This window comes from Chrysochloris asiatica, unplaced genomic scaffold (genome assembly GCF_000296735.1).
Source record: "Chrysochloris asiatica unplaced genomic scaffold, ChrAsi1.0 scaffold00078, whole genome shotgun sequence".
NCBI lineage: Eukaryota > Metazoa > Chordata > Mammalia > Afrosoricida > Chrysochloridae > Chrysochloris > Chrysochloris asiatica.
In genome coordinates, this window is record NW_006408596.1 from 1,474,540 (window position 1) to 1,490,136 (window position 15,597).

The following is a 15,597-nucleotide window of genomic DNA, read 5'->3' on the forward strand; positions in this document are numbered from 1 at the left end:
GTCATCGTCCCTCTTTACGGGCCCCTGAACTCTAGTCTAGCCCGCTGTCCCGCGCATTCTCCAGAGACCGTGAGCCCCCCACGCGGCCCGCCCCGCAACACGCTGATTGGCGGCTCCGGGCGGCAGCGGCTCGGCCCTGCGGAAAGTTCTCTGCGCCGCCGGCAGGAAGTTGAATCTTTGGATAGTCTACGAAAGCTGCTCAGGAGGCGACAAGGACCTGGTGGTCATGGAAGAACCCCCTGTGCGCGAAGAGGAGGAAGAGGAAGGGGATGGGAACGACCTGGGGCCCGAGGGGGCTCTGGGCAAGAGTCCCTCCCAGCTGACCACCGAGGACGTCTACGATATCTCCTACGTGATGGGCCGCGAGCTCATGGCCCTGGGCAGCGACCCCCGCGTCACACAGCTGCAGTTTAAAATCGTCCGCGTCCTGGAGATGCTGGAAACACTGGTGAGCGAGGGCAGCCTGGAGGCGGAGGAGCTGCGGTTGGAGCGGGACAGTCTGCGGAAGGAGGTGCAGGCGCTGCGCAACCGGGGCCCGGTGGCCACTAGCGAGGTGAGCTTGGGTACTGGGGTCGTGGACTGGGGCGCTGGGGATTGGCCACGGACCCTGAAGCCCTGGGCCTTTCTTTCCTTTATAATACTTTGTTATTTTTGTTGTTTGGTGGTGGTTAAACATACACACAGCAGAACACACATGCATTTAACGGTTTCTACACAGGTACAGCGTAACTGACAAGGACAGCAGTTTTCCACTTGTGCAACCCTTCTGACCTCTTAATGAGTTGTTCCTCATTAGCATAAATCCACTGCCCCCCTCCCCCGAAGGTGCCAATTTGAGCCCATGCTGTCCAGTCAATTCCGACTTAGTTTAACTGTATAATATCTAAGAAGCGGCTGGTGGGTTTGAACCGCGGAGCCTGTGGTGAGCAATTTAGTGTTCATGATATACCACCACACTTGGTCTCCATATAAACAAACAAACAAACAAAAAAACATTGTCATTGAGTCGATTTCAACTCCTAGCATCTGGGACTGGACGGAACAGAGTAGAACTGCTAATTAGAGTTTCAGAGATTGTACATCTTTATGGGCGCTGACAACCTCATCTTCCTCCCTCGGAGTTGCTGGTGGATTTGAACCTGCACTCTTGTGGTGCGTTCCAGCACTTAACCCACTATACCACCAGAGTTCCATAAAAGTACTTATTGTTGTTAAGTGCCTTCCTGTCAGGTCTGACTCTTAGTAACCCTGGATAGGGTTTAGAAGGAGCAGCTGATGGATTTGAACCACTGACATTTGGTTATCATACCTTGCCACGCCAGGACTCAAGAACATAAAACTCAAGGTATAAGTACCTTACTAGTTAAACTCTTGTTTCGTTTTTAAGAAGACTTTAGGGGCTATTGTTGATTTCAGGTTTGAAGTTCGCAGGGCAATTGATTTAGTTTTAGGGGCCTTTTCCTTCTTCATCCTTCAGTCCCCTCAAAACAATTCCCTGCAGATACCCAGTCCTCTGATGAAAGCCATTGGGATGATTCACATTTATTGAACGCTTAGATTTTTGACCAGGGCCTAGAGTTGTGGTTCTCAAGCATTTGCAAGCTTCAGTTTGCATAGGGTATGCCTTACAAGGCAGAGTGCTGGCCCCTGGCTGGAGAGTTTCTGATTTAGGGGGTCTTGAATGGGAAGCTGGTTGCACAGTGGAAAAGCTAGAGATATGAATCCACCAGTCACTCCATGGGCGAAATCTGTGGTAGTCTGCTAATGTGAAGATTACCATCTTGGAAACCCTCTGGGGGCAGTTCTACTCTGTCCTAAAGGATACCTGTGAGTCAGAATTGGATCCACACAAACAGTTCGGTTTTGGTTTGAATGGAACCTGACAATTTACATTTCTTTCAAGGACCCAGGGGATGCTGCTGGACCAGAAACCATACTTTCAGAACCTTTGACCTAGAGGATAAAATAACATGTTTTAACTAAAGCAAAAATAGTGTGTGTGAACACTGAGAAGACACAGAGCAGAATGTGTGAGCTCCTTTATTCCTAATTGCCCCAAACGGGAAACAGTCCCGATGTAACAGGAGACTAGACCATTTCCCAAGGTGATATAGTCATACAATGGAATACTATACCCCAGTGAAGACTTTTGCTACAGCCAACAGTATAGCCACATGTCACAGATGTTTCATGGTGAGAAAGGAGCAGAACCTTCCGTGACTTTATATGAAGTTCAAGAACAGGCCAAATAATCTTTGGTAATAGAAGGCAGAATGGTGGCTACCCCTGGGGAAAGGCAGGAGGAAAAGTTAAGGAGCGTTAGAAATGGCCCACGTTTCACTCAGAGATGGAAGGAGAACACACGTGCCCAACGCTAGATCACACATGAGAAGAGTTCCATCTAAGGACCCCAGGAACACGGTGGTTGCAGTCGCTTTGCTGGTTCACTTTTTCCTTTTTGTGGTAAAAAAACATATAACATTTGGTATTTTAAGGTTTAATTATATACTGTTTTTTAAGCATACAGTTCAGTAGCATTACATAACATTCACATTAACTGCATTGTTAAGTACTGTTAAGTGGGTTCCAACTCATAGTGACCCTGTATAGAGTTTCTGAGGAGCAACTGGTGAGCTTGAACTGCCAACCTTATGATTCATAATGACCTTGTAGTCTAGCGCATTAACCCACAGTGCCACACCAGGACTCCTTAAATACATTAACCGCTATCTATTTCCAAAACTTTGTTGCCACCCCAAACAGAAGCTCAGTACCTCTTAAGCAGTAACTCACCATCCCCCCGTCCCTCAACCCTTGTTGTTAGGTACCCTCTAATTGGTTCTGACTCATCACGACCCCGTGTACAATAGAAGCAAACACACTGCCCTCTCCTGCATCTACCTCATAATCATTGCTATGTTTGAGCCCCCTCTAGCAACCGCTGTGTTAATTCATCTCATTGAAGGTCTTTCTCCTTATGCTGACCCTTTGTTGTTGTTGTTGTTAGGCACCATGGAGTCAGTTCCGACTCTTAGTGACTCTGCACAACAGAAAAAAACACTACCTGGTCCTGCACCATCCTCACGGTTACTAAGGTTGAGCCCATTGCTACTGCCACTGTGCCCGTCCATCTCCTTGGGGACCTTCCTGTTTTTCACTGACCCTCCACTTTACCAAGCATGATATCCTTTCCCAGGAACTGGTTCCTCCTGATAATATATCCAAAGTATGAGAGACAACATCTCACCATTTGCTTCTATGGAGAATTCTGACTGTATTTCTTCCAATAGATTTGTTTGTTCTTCCGGAAGTCCTTGGTTCTTTTAATATTGTTCACCACCATAACTCACATGCATCAGCTTTTCTATGGTCTTCCTTATTCATTGTCCAACCTTCACATGCATAGGAGGCAATTGAAAATACCATGGCTTGGGGCAGGTGCACCTTAGTCCTCAAACTGACGTCTTTGCTCCTCAACACTTTAAAGTGGTCTTGTGCAGCAGGTATGCCTAATGCAGTACATCATTTGATTTCTTGACTGCTGCTTCCATGAGTGTTGATAGTGGGTGCTACCTTTTACTAACCACTAATCTACTTTAATCTTTATGCATTTGCCTCTTGTAGATATTTTGTATCAGTGGGATCATACAATATTTTTCTTTTTGTGTCTTACTTCTTTCACTCAGGATAATGTTCTCAAGGCTCATCCCTGTTGTATCATGGGATGAGAACCTCAGTTCTCTTTATGGATGAATACTATTCCATTGTATCCATTTATCTGCTGGTGGAGCTTAAGTTGTTTCCCCCTTTTGTGAATAATGTTGCAGTAGACACCGGTATACAAGTATCTGTCTGAGACCTTGTTTTTACTTCTTTGGCTGGTATGCTTTGGGTTGGGATTGCTGGGTCATTGGGTAATTCTGTTTACTTTTTTGTTTTTTCTGTGTACTTTTTGAGGACCTAATGATATACTTTTGTTTCACCTGTCCCTAAGCCATGGTGTCAGTTAGATAAGGCCCAACTTTGCTATCCACTTGTGAGATGCCTGAGTATTATTATGAGTAACCATGCTTTTGAGATTCAAGAGAAGTCAAATGAATGGGTTATCCAAGATCATTCAGGCCACACTCCGGATGCTTTCCCCATAACCTCCAATCCAGGATACAAAGGTGGAGAAACCCAATTAGGGAGGTCTGTCCAGTAGCTGGGTAATTTCCTGTGTGGGGCAAAATGGAACAGCTGCAGTAGGCAGAGATGAGATGGCACTTTTCCTTCTAAACCGCAGTCTTAAGAACTAAGGGAAGGAGGAAATGGCGGACCGAGTAAATATTTAGTGCCCCTTTCTGTGCCCTCAAGTTGATTCCAACTTGACCCTGTATAGTGTTTCCATGGCTGTAAATCTTTGTAGGAGCAGAAAGCCTCATCTTTCTCTTATGGAGCAACTGGTGGGCTTGAACCACTGACCCTGTGGTTCGCAGTACAGTGTTTATCCTACTGAACCACCATGCTTCACTTAGTGCCACTAGACAGTTCATAAAATTCCTGTGTTCTTTTCTGTTTCAAAAATGTTCATTCAATCTCCAAAAGGTACAATGGTCAACAATGACTTTAATGCAATTAAAACAATTTAATAAAATTAAAACAATGACTTTAATGTAAAGTAAAGAGGCAGGGAACCTAGACTAATAGAAAACCCACCAGAAGGAAAATCGTGAGAATATTCACACATTGTCACTGAACAGCTTGTGGAAGTTGTTGCATGGGAACTTAAACTGAGGGGTACATCTTAACCCAAAAACACAATGAAAAAATATATTTTTTAATCCCAAAGGTACAAAAGTGTTTGCCATTAAAAATTTCTCTCCCATCTGTCTCCACTCCTCGCCACCCAGTTCCTCAGCCTGGAGAAAAAGAAAATGTTCTATTTCTCAAGTCTTCCTCCTGAGCTCTATGATGTAAACACAGCAGAAGTGAATCTATTTTTTTTTTTTTCTTCCCATTTGTTTTACAAAAGTGCTAGCGTACTTGATATGCACTGTTCTACCTCTTGCTTATTTGCACTTAGAATGACTTGGAAGATGAACTGAACGACACTGTCAGGACGATTATCATTTGTAGTGGACTTTGAAAAATGCTCTTGTTCTGTGTTATCAGATGTTCAATCTGGAGTTTCGTAATTTAACAGTCATGTGTCTCCAAGGGGACAGTAATGTGACTTACAGAGCTCCTTGAATGTATACTGAATATTACACTTAAATCAATAAAATTATATTCACAAATAAAATTCTACTCTTATGTTCACCCCCGCTGTGGCATTATAGGATCAGCGCTGGACTTCGAACTACAGGGTCGACAGTTCAAACCCACCAGCTGCTCCTTGGGAACCCTGTACAGGGTCGCTGTAAGCCAGAACTGACTCGACAGCACTTAACAACAATGAAAACCTCCAACTGAAATTCATAATTTTCTTCATTTATGAATGCAGACAGTAAAGCACTATAATATTAGCAGTACCCGTGGCTGCCACCAATAGAAATGACAGATCTTTTCATAGCAGTGTCCCTGAATGGCACACATGGCTTGTACTGAACTACTAACCAAGTCTTGTGGTAGTACTGTAGAATGAACACTGGACTGCTAACCACAGGTTGACAATTCAAACCCACAGTCACTCCTCAGAAATCCTATTGCAGGGTCTCTATGAGTTGGAACTGACTTGATGGCACTAAACAACAACTAACTGAAGGATCACTGGCTTGAATCCACCCAGCATTGCCCAGGAAAAAGGCCTGGGTTTCTGGTTCCAAAAAATAGCCCAGAGAACTCTATATAGAGTTTAATTCTACTCTGGAACACACAGGGTTGTCGATAACAATGCGGTTTTCATATCACATTATAATACGGCATCTCTCAAAACTTGTTTCCTGTTCAACACTCCTTTGAAGTAATAGTTGTTACTTGACGTGTGGTGGCAGTTGTTGTTAACTGCCGTCAAGTTGGTTCTGACTCATAGCAACTCTGTATAGGGTTTCCAAGGATTGGCTGGTGGGTCTGAATCACCAACTTGGTACTTAGCAGTCCAGTGCTTATCCTACAGAAGGCCTATCACTAGATCGTATTATTCAATGCATGCATGAAGAAACAGCTAAATTAATCATAAATTTGGTGGCACAGCGGTTTAAGAGCTCAGCTGCTAACCCAGAGGTCAACAGTCTGAAGCCCCCCGAGTCCAAAGCTCTGCTTTGGAAGAAAGATGAGGCGTTCTGCTTCTATAAAGCATGACACCCTTGGGAACCCTATGGAAAAGTTGTCCTCTGTTCTGTAGAGTCACTGTGAGTTGGGATCACCTTGATGGCAGTGACTTGTTTGTTTCAGTGATGTCTGAGGAGTCCTGGTGGTGCAGTGGTTAAGTGCTTGAAAGGTCTGCACTTTGAACCCACCAGCTGCTGTTCCACAGGGAAAGATTGTCTTCTTCCATAAAGATTGCAGCCTTGGAAACCCTAGGGGGGGAGTTCTGCTCTAGCCTAAAGGGTCGTGGTAAGCTGGAACCAACTCCACAGCAACTGGTTTGGGTATTTCATTTTAACTGGTTTCCTTGTAATCCTATACATTTTATTTCAGACATTGAAAAACATTGATCTCAGAAGGAATTCACTCTACCAGACTGCAAAAATGGGTCCGTGGCATGAAAAGTATTTTGAAATGCTACTGTAACATGCCTCATGTCCAAAGCCATTTCCTGTCCAGCCATTTACTCCCACCACATGCAATAACGAATACCCCGACACGTGCTGTTTGGCAGCTGAGGAAGAGGAGCTTGGCTCAAAGGGAAGGTGCCCCGGAAATTGAGATAAATCAACACCACAGCCTTTTCTGTCCAGTCGATTGTGATGGTTAGCAACCCTACAGGACAGAATAGAACTGCCCCCTCGAGTTTCCAAGGCTGTCAGTCTTTAAGGAGCAAACAGCCTCAGCTATGGGTTTGAACCCCAACCTTTCAGTTAGCAGTACAGTGCTTACACAGCTGCACCACCAGGGCTCCTTTACAGTGTCCCTGGAAGCCACAAAACCAGCCAGTGAACATTCCTTTTTAGACTAGCAACCCATCATTAGGGACACTAGACAAGTAGCTTCTTTTCTTACAGGTGAGCCTGGGGTCAAACAAGATGGTGGTGGACCTGACAGATCCCAATCGGCCTCGCTTCACGCTGCAAGAACTGAGGGATGTGCTTCAGGAACGCAATAAACTCAAGGCGCAGCTGCTGGTAGCGCAGGAAGAGCTACAGTGCTACAAGAGGTGGGGCTCCTGGCACACAGTCAGCCCCTCCTGGTACTCCCTAATGCAAGTCCCTTCTTTTGTCCCTTCAACCTTGCATCAAAGACCTTCTATGTGCCAGCCACTGTTCCAGGCACTTGGAGTACAGGTACCGCAGTGAACAAAACAGAGAAAGCCCAGGAAATCGAAAGAGCTCCAAAGTAACACTTAGAATAATGGCGGTAGATACTCTAAATACAAGAGTGGGATAGAGAGTGAAAATGCAGTAGGCTGTGTGTGTGTGGGGGGGGTGGGGGGCGGTTATTTTAGATTGGGTGATCAGACATGACTAACAAGAAGCAGACAGCCATGTCAAGATTTGGGGGCAAGATGGAACAGGAGGTGCAAAGGCTTTGAGGTGGAGGCCAGTTCAGGAAATCAATATGGCAGTGCCCGGAATGCAAAGTAAAGTGGGGTCTAGAAGAGACTGGGGAGGAATGCTTTGCCAGCCATGGGAAGGAGCATTAATTTTATGTTGAGTGTATTAAGAAGCGTTGGAATTTTAATCAAGAGAAGGACAAGAACTGATTAAATTTTATAAAGACCAGTATGGTGATTTTGGCTATTGAGTTGTAGTTATGTAAGAGAATGTCTTTGTTCTTAGGAAGTACACTTGAAGTTTTTCTTGAAAAGGGTCGTCTTTATTCTGTCTGCGGTCGAATCATTTTGGGTAGCACTGAGTTACACCAAAAAGATTTTATTATAGGCAGAGGAAGGAGAGGATAAGAGAATAAAAACAGAGTACCAGCTGATATTTACCAATGCCAACTGCCTGCTTTCTCTCCTGCTCCTCTAACAGAAATACCACAAATGGATGACTTTAACAAACAGAAACTGATCCTTCAGTTCAGGAGGCTGGATGGAGTGCCAGCTCTAGGGGAAGTCGTTCTCTCTCTGCCCACTCTGGGGAAAGGTCCTTGTCTCCTTTCTTGACAATTGTCACATGTCTTGGCACCAATCTTCCCCTGGATCAAGTAACTTCACAGTGCAGGGACCCCAAATCCAGAGAACACACCTCCGCCCAGCTCTTCTTTCTTGGTAATACTAAGTTTCTTTCCCTCTGCTCACTTCTCTTTACTTTGATCTTTTGTAACGTAAAAGGTGTTGCAGGCCACACCCCAGGAAAACTCCCTTTGCATTATTAGATCAAGGCTTTGATGGGATTAATGGTGCTACACTCTTCCTCCTCTTAGGAGCTCTGGTAGCATAGTGGTTACGAATCGGGCTGCGAACCTTAAGATCAGCGGTTCGAAACTACCAGCCGCTCCGCGGGAGAAAGATGAGGCTTTCTACTCCCGTAAAGATTTACACCCTTGGAAACCCTGTACAGGGTCGCTATGGGTCGGAACCGACTCGATGGCACTTAACAACAACAACAACAACACTCTTCCTCCTCTTAGTAGTTTTATCACATCAGATCACACCACACCATGGGGAGTGGGGGCAGTAATTAACTGCCAAACCACTGCAGATCATGGATCAGCCACTTCAATCCATGACACCCACCAGGTGCCGGATACTCATCTCAGTGCCTCCCAGGTGCCACTGGTATCACTGTGCCCTGCAAGTCTGTGAGTTCAGGAACTGCTCGCCCCACGGTGAGAGAGGTCAGATGTCTACACGAAGTCCCATAACTAGTGGTGGCAATGGTGAGATGTGACCTCACAGCCTGAAACCAGCCTTTGCTTTCATTTAATCTGACACATGGAGACAGTCAAAGTTTGATATAGTTAAGGACATACTCTGATCAAAAGAAAAAAAATCCCAGTGATACTATTCTTTAGATGCAACATCTTTAAGATAGCAGGAGGAATCAAATTATTTTAATAAACCAAATCCAAAAGGACTCAGTATTGCCGATGAGGATTCAGTCATGGTTTCCCTTCTGCTGAGGTTGGGACCATGTTCGTGAAAAGAACTACCTACTGCATCTCATGAAAGAAGTGCTTCAAACCCACAGAGTAGAGCGATCCCAAAGGATGTCCTAGACTGTACTTTATGAGAGCAGATTGCCCTGACATCTCCTGCAGACAGCTATTGAAACTGATCTACCAACCTTCCAGTTAGTAATTCAGCACTCAACCACTGTGCCACCAGAGCTTCGCCTACTTCAGACATAGGGAGTTCTGAAGAGGAAGAGCTAAATTGTTGATGCAGAGAGCAGCTTGTTAGTGAATATTTTCAACTTTGAATTCCCAGGAAACAACAGATGTGTACTTCCCACGGGGGACCAGCAGAAAGACAGCAGGATCCAATTTAGTATCTAGTGTTATGTATATTCCAGAGAAACTAGCAAAGTGTCAACTGAGATGTTCTCTTAGCAACAGTATCAATTTAGAGAGCTAAGTTCATACTAATGACAGTTTGCAACAGAAGGGAGATGGAGAAGGTTGTTTCCAAAGATGGCCACCATGACATTTCTCATCCTGCATACCTTTTGTAGTAAGGCGTTGTCACTCTTCTCGTGAAGAATGGCTTTATTTAGGAATACATGATCTCCACATACTGGAAATCCATGAGTCTCCATTCGAATGTTCTTGTGCTTGCAGTAAAGCTTTCCTTAAAAAACAAAACCAAGTGACTCTGTTTTCCTTCTCCTGGAATCTGGACTTGCCCTGTGACTAGCTTTGACCAGTGGAATATAGTAGAAGTGATGCTATTTGGCTTCATAGGCTCAAGTTGAATCACCATCATCAGCTCCCCTTAAGTTGACTCGAATGCATGGGGGGACCTCCTGTGTGTCAGAGTAGAATTGTGCTTCATAGAGTTTCCAATCTGCTGATTTTTGGAAGCAGATTGGCTAGGACTTTCTTCTGAGGTGGACTCAACCTCCAGTATTTCAGTCAGCTACTGAGAGCTCTAGTTGCTTGTTTCATACAGGGGCTTCTTGGGTTTCCAGAGGATTGTTTAATTGGTTAGTTCTTCATCTTATAAATGAGGAAACCAAGACTTAGTTTAAATAATTTATTCATGGTCATACACCTAGAATGTAAGGAGCTTGAAGTACTGACCAATGCAATTAGATAGGAGAAAGAAATTGTTGTTATTGTTAAATGCTGTCCAGTAGGTTCCGATTCATAGTGACCCTGTTTAGAGTTTCGGAGGCTTTAGATCTTTGCAGGAGTAGAAAGTCTTGTCTCTCTCCCAAGGAGTGGCTGGCAGGCTGAAACCATGGAACTTGTAGTTCGCAGTCCAGTTCTTGTCGTGTTACGAGATATAAAATTGGAAAGGTAGAGGGAAATGGACATTCTTGTTTTGGTTTCTCTGTCTCTAGCGACTTATTGGTTATAGAGAGCTCTTAACCATTATATTGCTGTTGATGTAGGGTACCATCAAGTTGGGCCAATACATAGTGACCCCTGTTCAACAGAACGAATCCCTGCCTGGTTCTGTGTTACCCTCACAAGTATTGCTAGCCTTGAAGTCACTGTTTCAACCACTTGTGTCACTCCATCTTGTTCAAGTCTTCTTCTTGGTCCCTGACCCTCTGCTTTATAATTACCACTTTATAATAACTGCTAAGACTCTTCACTTCCAGAGTGTCACAGAGGAAAGGTTTGCAATTTTTTAAAAATCCATTTATTTGCCTCTTTCTTTGCCAGTGGCCTGATTCCACCAAGAGAGACTCCTGGAGGAAGAAGAGAAAAAGATACCCTGGTTACCAGAACCAGTAATGCCAGCAGTAATAAGGAGGAGAAGACGATTATAAAGAAATTGTAAGTCACATTTCCACTAAATAGTTGCTAAAGGAAAGGGGGCTGATGAGAAGGGGCTGACCAGCTGCCTGGGACAGGAGGGTACTCGTCTCTCCGGGTCTTGGCGTTGCAGCAGATAAGGTACTCAATGCTAGTGTAGTAGAACTCTCCTGTGCTAGTTCTAAACACCTGACAGATAATTTAGTCATCACAGTAACCCTGTGCTCTTGTTGTTAGATGCCCTGGAGTCAACTCCAACTCATAGAACCAACACAACAGAACAAAACACTTCTTGGTCCTGCGCATTTTTCACAGTTGTTGCTATGTTTGAGACCATAGCTGCTCCTACTGTGTCAGGCCATCTCTTTGGGGGCTTTCCTCTTTTTCGCTAACCTACCACTTTAACTAGTGTGATGTCTTTCTCCAGGGACTGAGCCTTCCTGACAATATGTCCTCAGTACAAAATGAAGTCTCACTACCATTGCTTCTAAGGAACATTCTCGCTGCGGTTCTTCGGAGACAGATTTGCTTGTTCTTCTGGCAGTCCATGGTACTTTCAATATTCTTCACCTACACCATAATTCAGAATGCATCAATTCTCCTACAGTCTTCCTGATTCATTGTCCAACTTTCACATATGTACAAGGAGATTGAAAATACCATGGCTTGGGTCAGGCACATCTCCGCCCTCAAACTGACATCTTAGCTCTTGAACACTTTAAAGAGGTATTGTGCAACAGATTTGCCTAATGCAATATGTCATTTGATTTTTTGACTGCTGCTTCCGTAAGTGTTGATTATGGATCCAAGCAAAATGAAGTCTTTGACAGTTTCAATATTGTCTCTGATTATCAAGATGCTGCTATTTATTGGTCCGGTTGTGAGAATTTTTGTTTTCTATACATTGATGTGGTGCAATCCATGCTGATGGCTGTGATCTTTGATCTCCATCAGCCAAGTCTTTTCAATTATCTTCATTTCCAACAAGCATGGTTGTATCATCTGCATATACAGGTTAATGAGCCTTCAGCCAATCCTGATGCCACATTCTTGTTTATACAATCCAGTTTCTCGGATTATTTGCTCAGCATTCAGATTAAATCAGTATAGTGAAAGGATACAAACCTGGTACAAACCTTTCCTGATTTTAAACCATTCAGTATCATCTGGTTTTGTTCAAACTACTGCCTCTTGATCCATGTACAGGTTCCTCTTGAACACAGTTAAGAATTTTGGAATTCCCATTCTTCGTAATGTTTTTCTTAGTTTGTTAGGATCCACACAATTGAATGCTTTTGCATCAATAAAGCACAAGTAAACATCTTTCTGGTATTCTCTGCTTTCATTGTCGATCCATATGACATCAACAATAGTATCCCTAGTTCCCAGTCCTCTTCTGAATCTGGTTTGAATTTCTGGCAGCTCCCTGTCAAGGTACTGTAGCAACCATTTTTAAATTATCTTCAGCAAAATTTTATTTACGCATGATATTAATGCTATTGTTTGGTGATTACTACATTCGGTTGGGTCACCTTTCTTTACAATGGACACAAATATAGATCTCTTCCAATCAGTTGGCCTGGCAGCTGTCTTCCAAATTTCTTGGCAGAGATGAGTGAATGTCTCTATGCGTCAGTTTGTTGAACCATTTCCATTTGTATTCCGTCATTTCTTGGAACTTTGTTGTTTGCCAATGCTTTTAGTTGCAGTTTAGACTTATTCCTTCTGTGTTTGTTGGTTCTTGATCATGTGGTATGCTTACCTCTTGAAATTGTTGAACGGTAACCAATTATTTTTGTTACAGTGACTCTATTCCTTCCATCTCCTGATGCTTCCTGCATCATTCAATATTTTGCTTCTTGTTGTTAAGTCAGTTCCAACTCTTAGTAACCCTGTATAGAGTTTGAATCACTGACCTTGAGGTTAGCAATCCAATGCAGGACTCATAGAATCCTTCAATATTTCAACCTGAGGCTTGAATTTTTCTGCAGTTCTTTCAGCTTGAGAAATGCTGAACATGTGTTCATCCCTTTTGGTTTTCTAATTCCAGGTTTTTGTACATTTCATTGTAATATTTTGTCTTCTTGAACTGTCCTGTGTAATTCTCTATTCTGCTCTTTTACTTCATCATTTCTTCCAGTCGCTTTAGCTTCTTCTCTGTGTTCAAGAGCAAATTTCAGCTTCTTCAGAACTGCCAACCTTTCAGCAGTTTGCATCCCTGGGGGAGTTGTTATAAGCGTGAAATGAGTGATTAGATAGAAAACATGTAGAGCGAGTCTGGCCCAGAATAAAACCACCCAAATCAGCAGTTGTCAAGTACATTCTGACTTATGGTGATCCCCTGTGGATCGCTATAAAACTGCATTCCATAGGATTTTTTATTTTGTTTATTGCCTTGTGGATGATGATTTATTAGATTCTATTTTTACTCCTAACACAGGGCATATTCTCATAACCACCCAAACAGGTCATGATTTGGGTTGGGATGGGTACCTTCTCAAGCAGAGGGGAAAAAAATATGATGCCTCTACTTTAGGAAAGGAGCACTGGTGGAGCAGTGGGTTAGGCGCTGGGCTGCTGACAACATTACTGTCTTTCCAACTCTACCAACTGCTCCATGGGAGAAAGATGAGGCTGTCTGCTCCCATAAAAGATTTACAGTTTCAGAAATCCAAACGAGCATTGGACTCTATGGCTGTGGGTAGGTGGGTGGTTGTTCAGGGGAAACCCTTGCCCACAAGTTGACTTGTATACACAATACCCCCATATGTCAGAGTTGAACTGCACTCCTTAGGGGTTTATTGGCTGATTTTTCAGAACTAGATCACCCGGCCTTTCTTCTGACACACTTCGGGGTAAACTCACACCTCCACCTGTTCAGTCAGCAGCCTAGTGTTAACCTGTTAACCATCTGCACCACCTGGAGTCTCCTCATAATGAGCCCTCAAAACATTTTTTTTTTTTAACTTTTTCTTGTGAATTAAGCTTTACAGTTGCTTCCATCTCCATATTTCCAATCCACTCTATGCAACAATAGTGATCCGGCTTCCTCTCTGTGGTTCCTATTTGCATTCCATCCACCTTCCTACATGTTCCAGACCTGAAAGGGCCATAATCTCAGGTCCCCCAGTCTCTTTCTGACAAGTAGACTTTTTTTTTTTACAATTATTGAATTTTGTTCCACATGTTCTCTCATTATCTGGAACACTCTAATGCAATCCCTTTCAGGTAGCATGCACCATATTACACTTCTGGTCTCAGAGTCATGGAGATGGATGTTCACATGTTCTATTAGTCCATTGGATTAACTGATCCTCAATACATTTTTGTGTCATTTGCTTACACATTTCTGGAGGTTTCCAGCCCTTGTGTTGTTTCCTCTGCTTACTCAAACCCCTCTCTCTCTCCACCCAGATTCTTCTTCCGCTCAGGGAAGCAGACATAGGCTAAGGCAGCAATTGTCAAGACTTGAAAATCGAGAACCCACCAAGATTCAGAATTCATCTCTCATGTACACACTGTGCCTGCTCATGTGCTCCCCCCTCAAAGCAGTCTGGGGAGGAAGGAGGTGAGGTTCTCCTGGGATCATTTTCTCCCTGACTACAGAACTGGAATGCCCTCTGAAAGTATGGCCAAAGAAGTCTAGAAAGCAAGAGCAAAGTGCCAGGTGGGGTCTTCAGAGTTCTGACTTATGTGCCACTGATGCGGTCCTGCAGATGACCTCGGACTCTCTTAACATGAAGTAGCAAAAAGCATCGCTAAGAGCAAGAAGGCAGAAAAGTATGCAGGAAAATAGGATGTTGACATTCCCATGGCGACTTCACTCATTATGAGTGTTTGATTTTGCTAATGTGACTTTCTTTACACAATTTTGCAATTAAAGTAAAAAGACGTTTATACTTTCTGGAAACACTTTAGAGTGTGCTCTGTTGAGATGGTTTGTACATACATACTGTATTCCATTGTGTCCAAATGCTGCACCACTGATTTTGCATGACACAGTGCAAGGAAAAGGAATAGTGGCACTGTATGATAAGCTTTGGACTGCAAACCAAAAGGTCAGAGGTTCGAGCCCACCAGCTGCTCCATGGGAAAAATATGACGCTGTCAACTCTCACAAAAATTGGCAGCTTTGGAAAACCAAAACAGGGTCCCTGTGAGTCAGAACCAACTCAATGGCACCTAACAATATGTAAAGAAAAAATGCCTCTGATTAGACCTCTGATCAGAGGTGGTAAGATGTGAAGAAAATGTGCACCTACGAATCAATGAACTCTAGACAGAGTGGGTGGCTGTATTTTACATAAGAACTAATGAGCATGTTACACACATTCTGGGAGCCTGTCTTCTTAGTAAGTACCGGCTTCCTGAATATCCTGTGCCTGCTCTGTGGATTTTCACATGGGTTTTTTTATAACCACTCAGTGGGGTGGGGACTGGTACAGCTTCCCAGTTCATAGACTCAGCAACCAGGACTCAGAAAGGTTAAAGTGACTTATGGGAAGTCACTTGGGCAAATAGAGGCTTGACTCTGGAGTAATACCATTACCATGGTGATGGTGATAGTGGTGAGTTGTGGTCAGTTGA

At 43.7% G+C, this 15,597-nt stretch overlaps 1 protein-coding gene across 1 annotated transcript; it reads left to right on the forward strand.

The window, feature by feature from the left end:
* Window positions 1-226: 226 nt before the first annotated feature.
* On the forward strand, window positions 227-14,455 carry RILPL2 (Rab interacting lysosomal protein-like 2). The gene is made up of 4 exons (XM_006865371.1): window positions 227-553; window positions 7,146-7,297; window positions 10,918-11,031; window positions 14,425-14,455. Exons 1-4 carry the CDS (start codon window positions 227-229, stop codon window positions 14,453-14,455), a joined length of 624 nt encoding a protein of 207 aa, XP_006865433.1.
* Window positions 14,456-15,597: the final 1,142 nt, after the last annotated feature.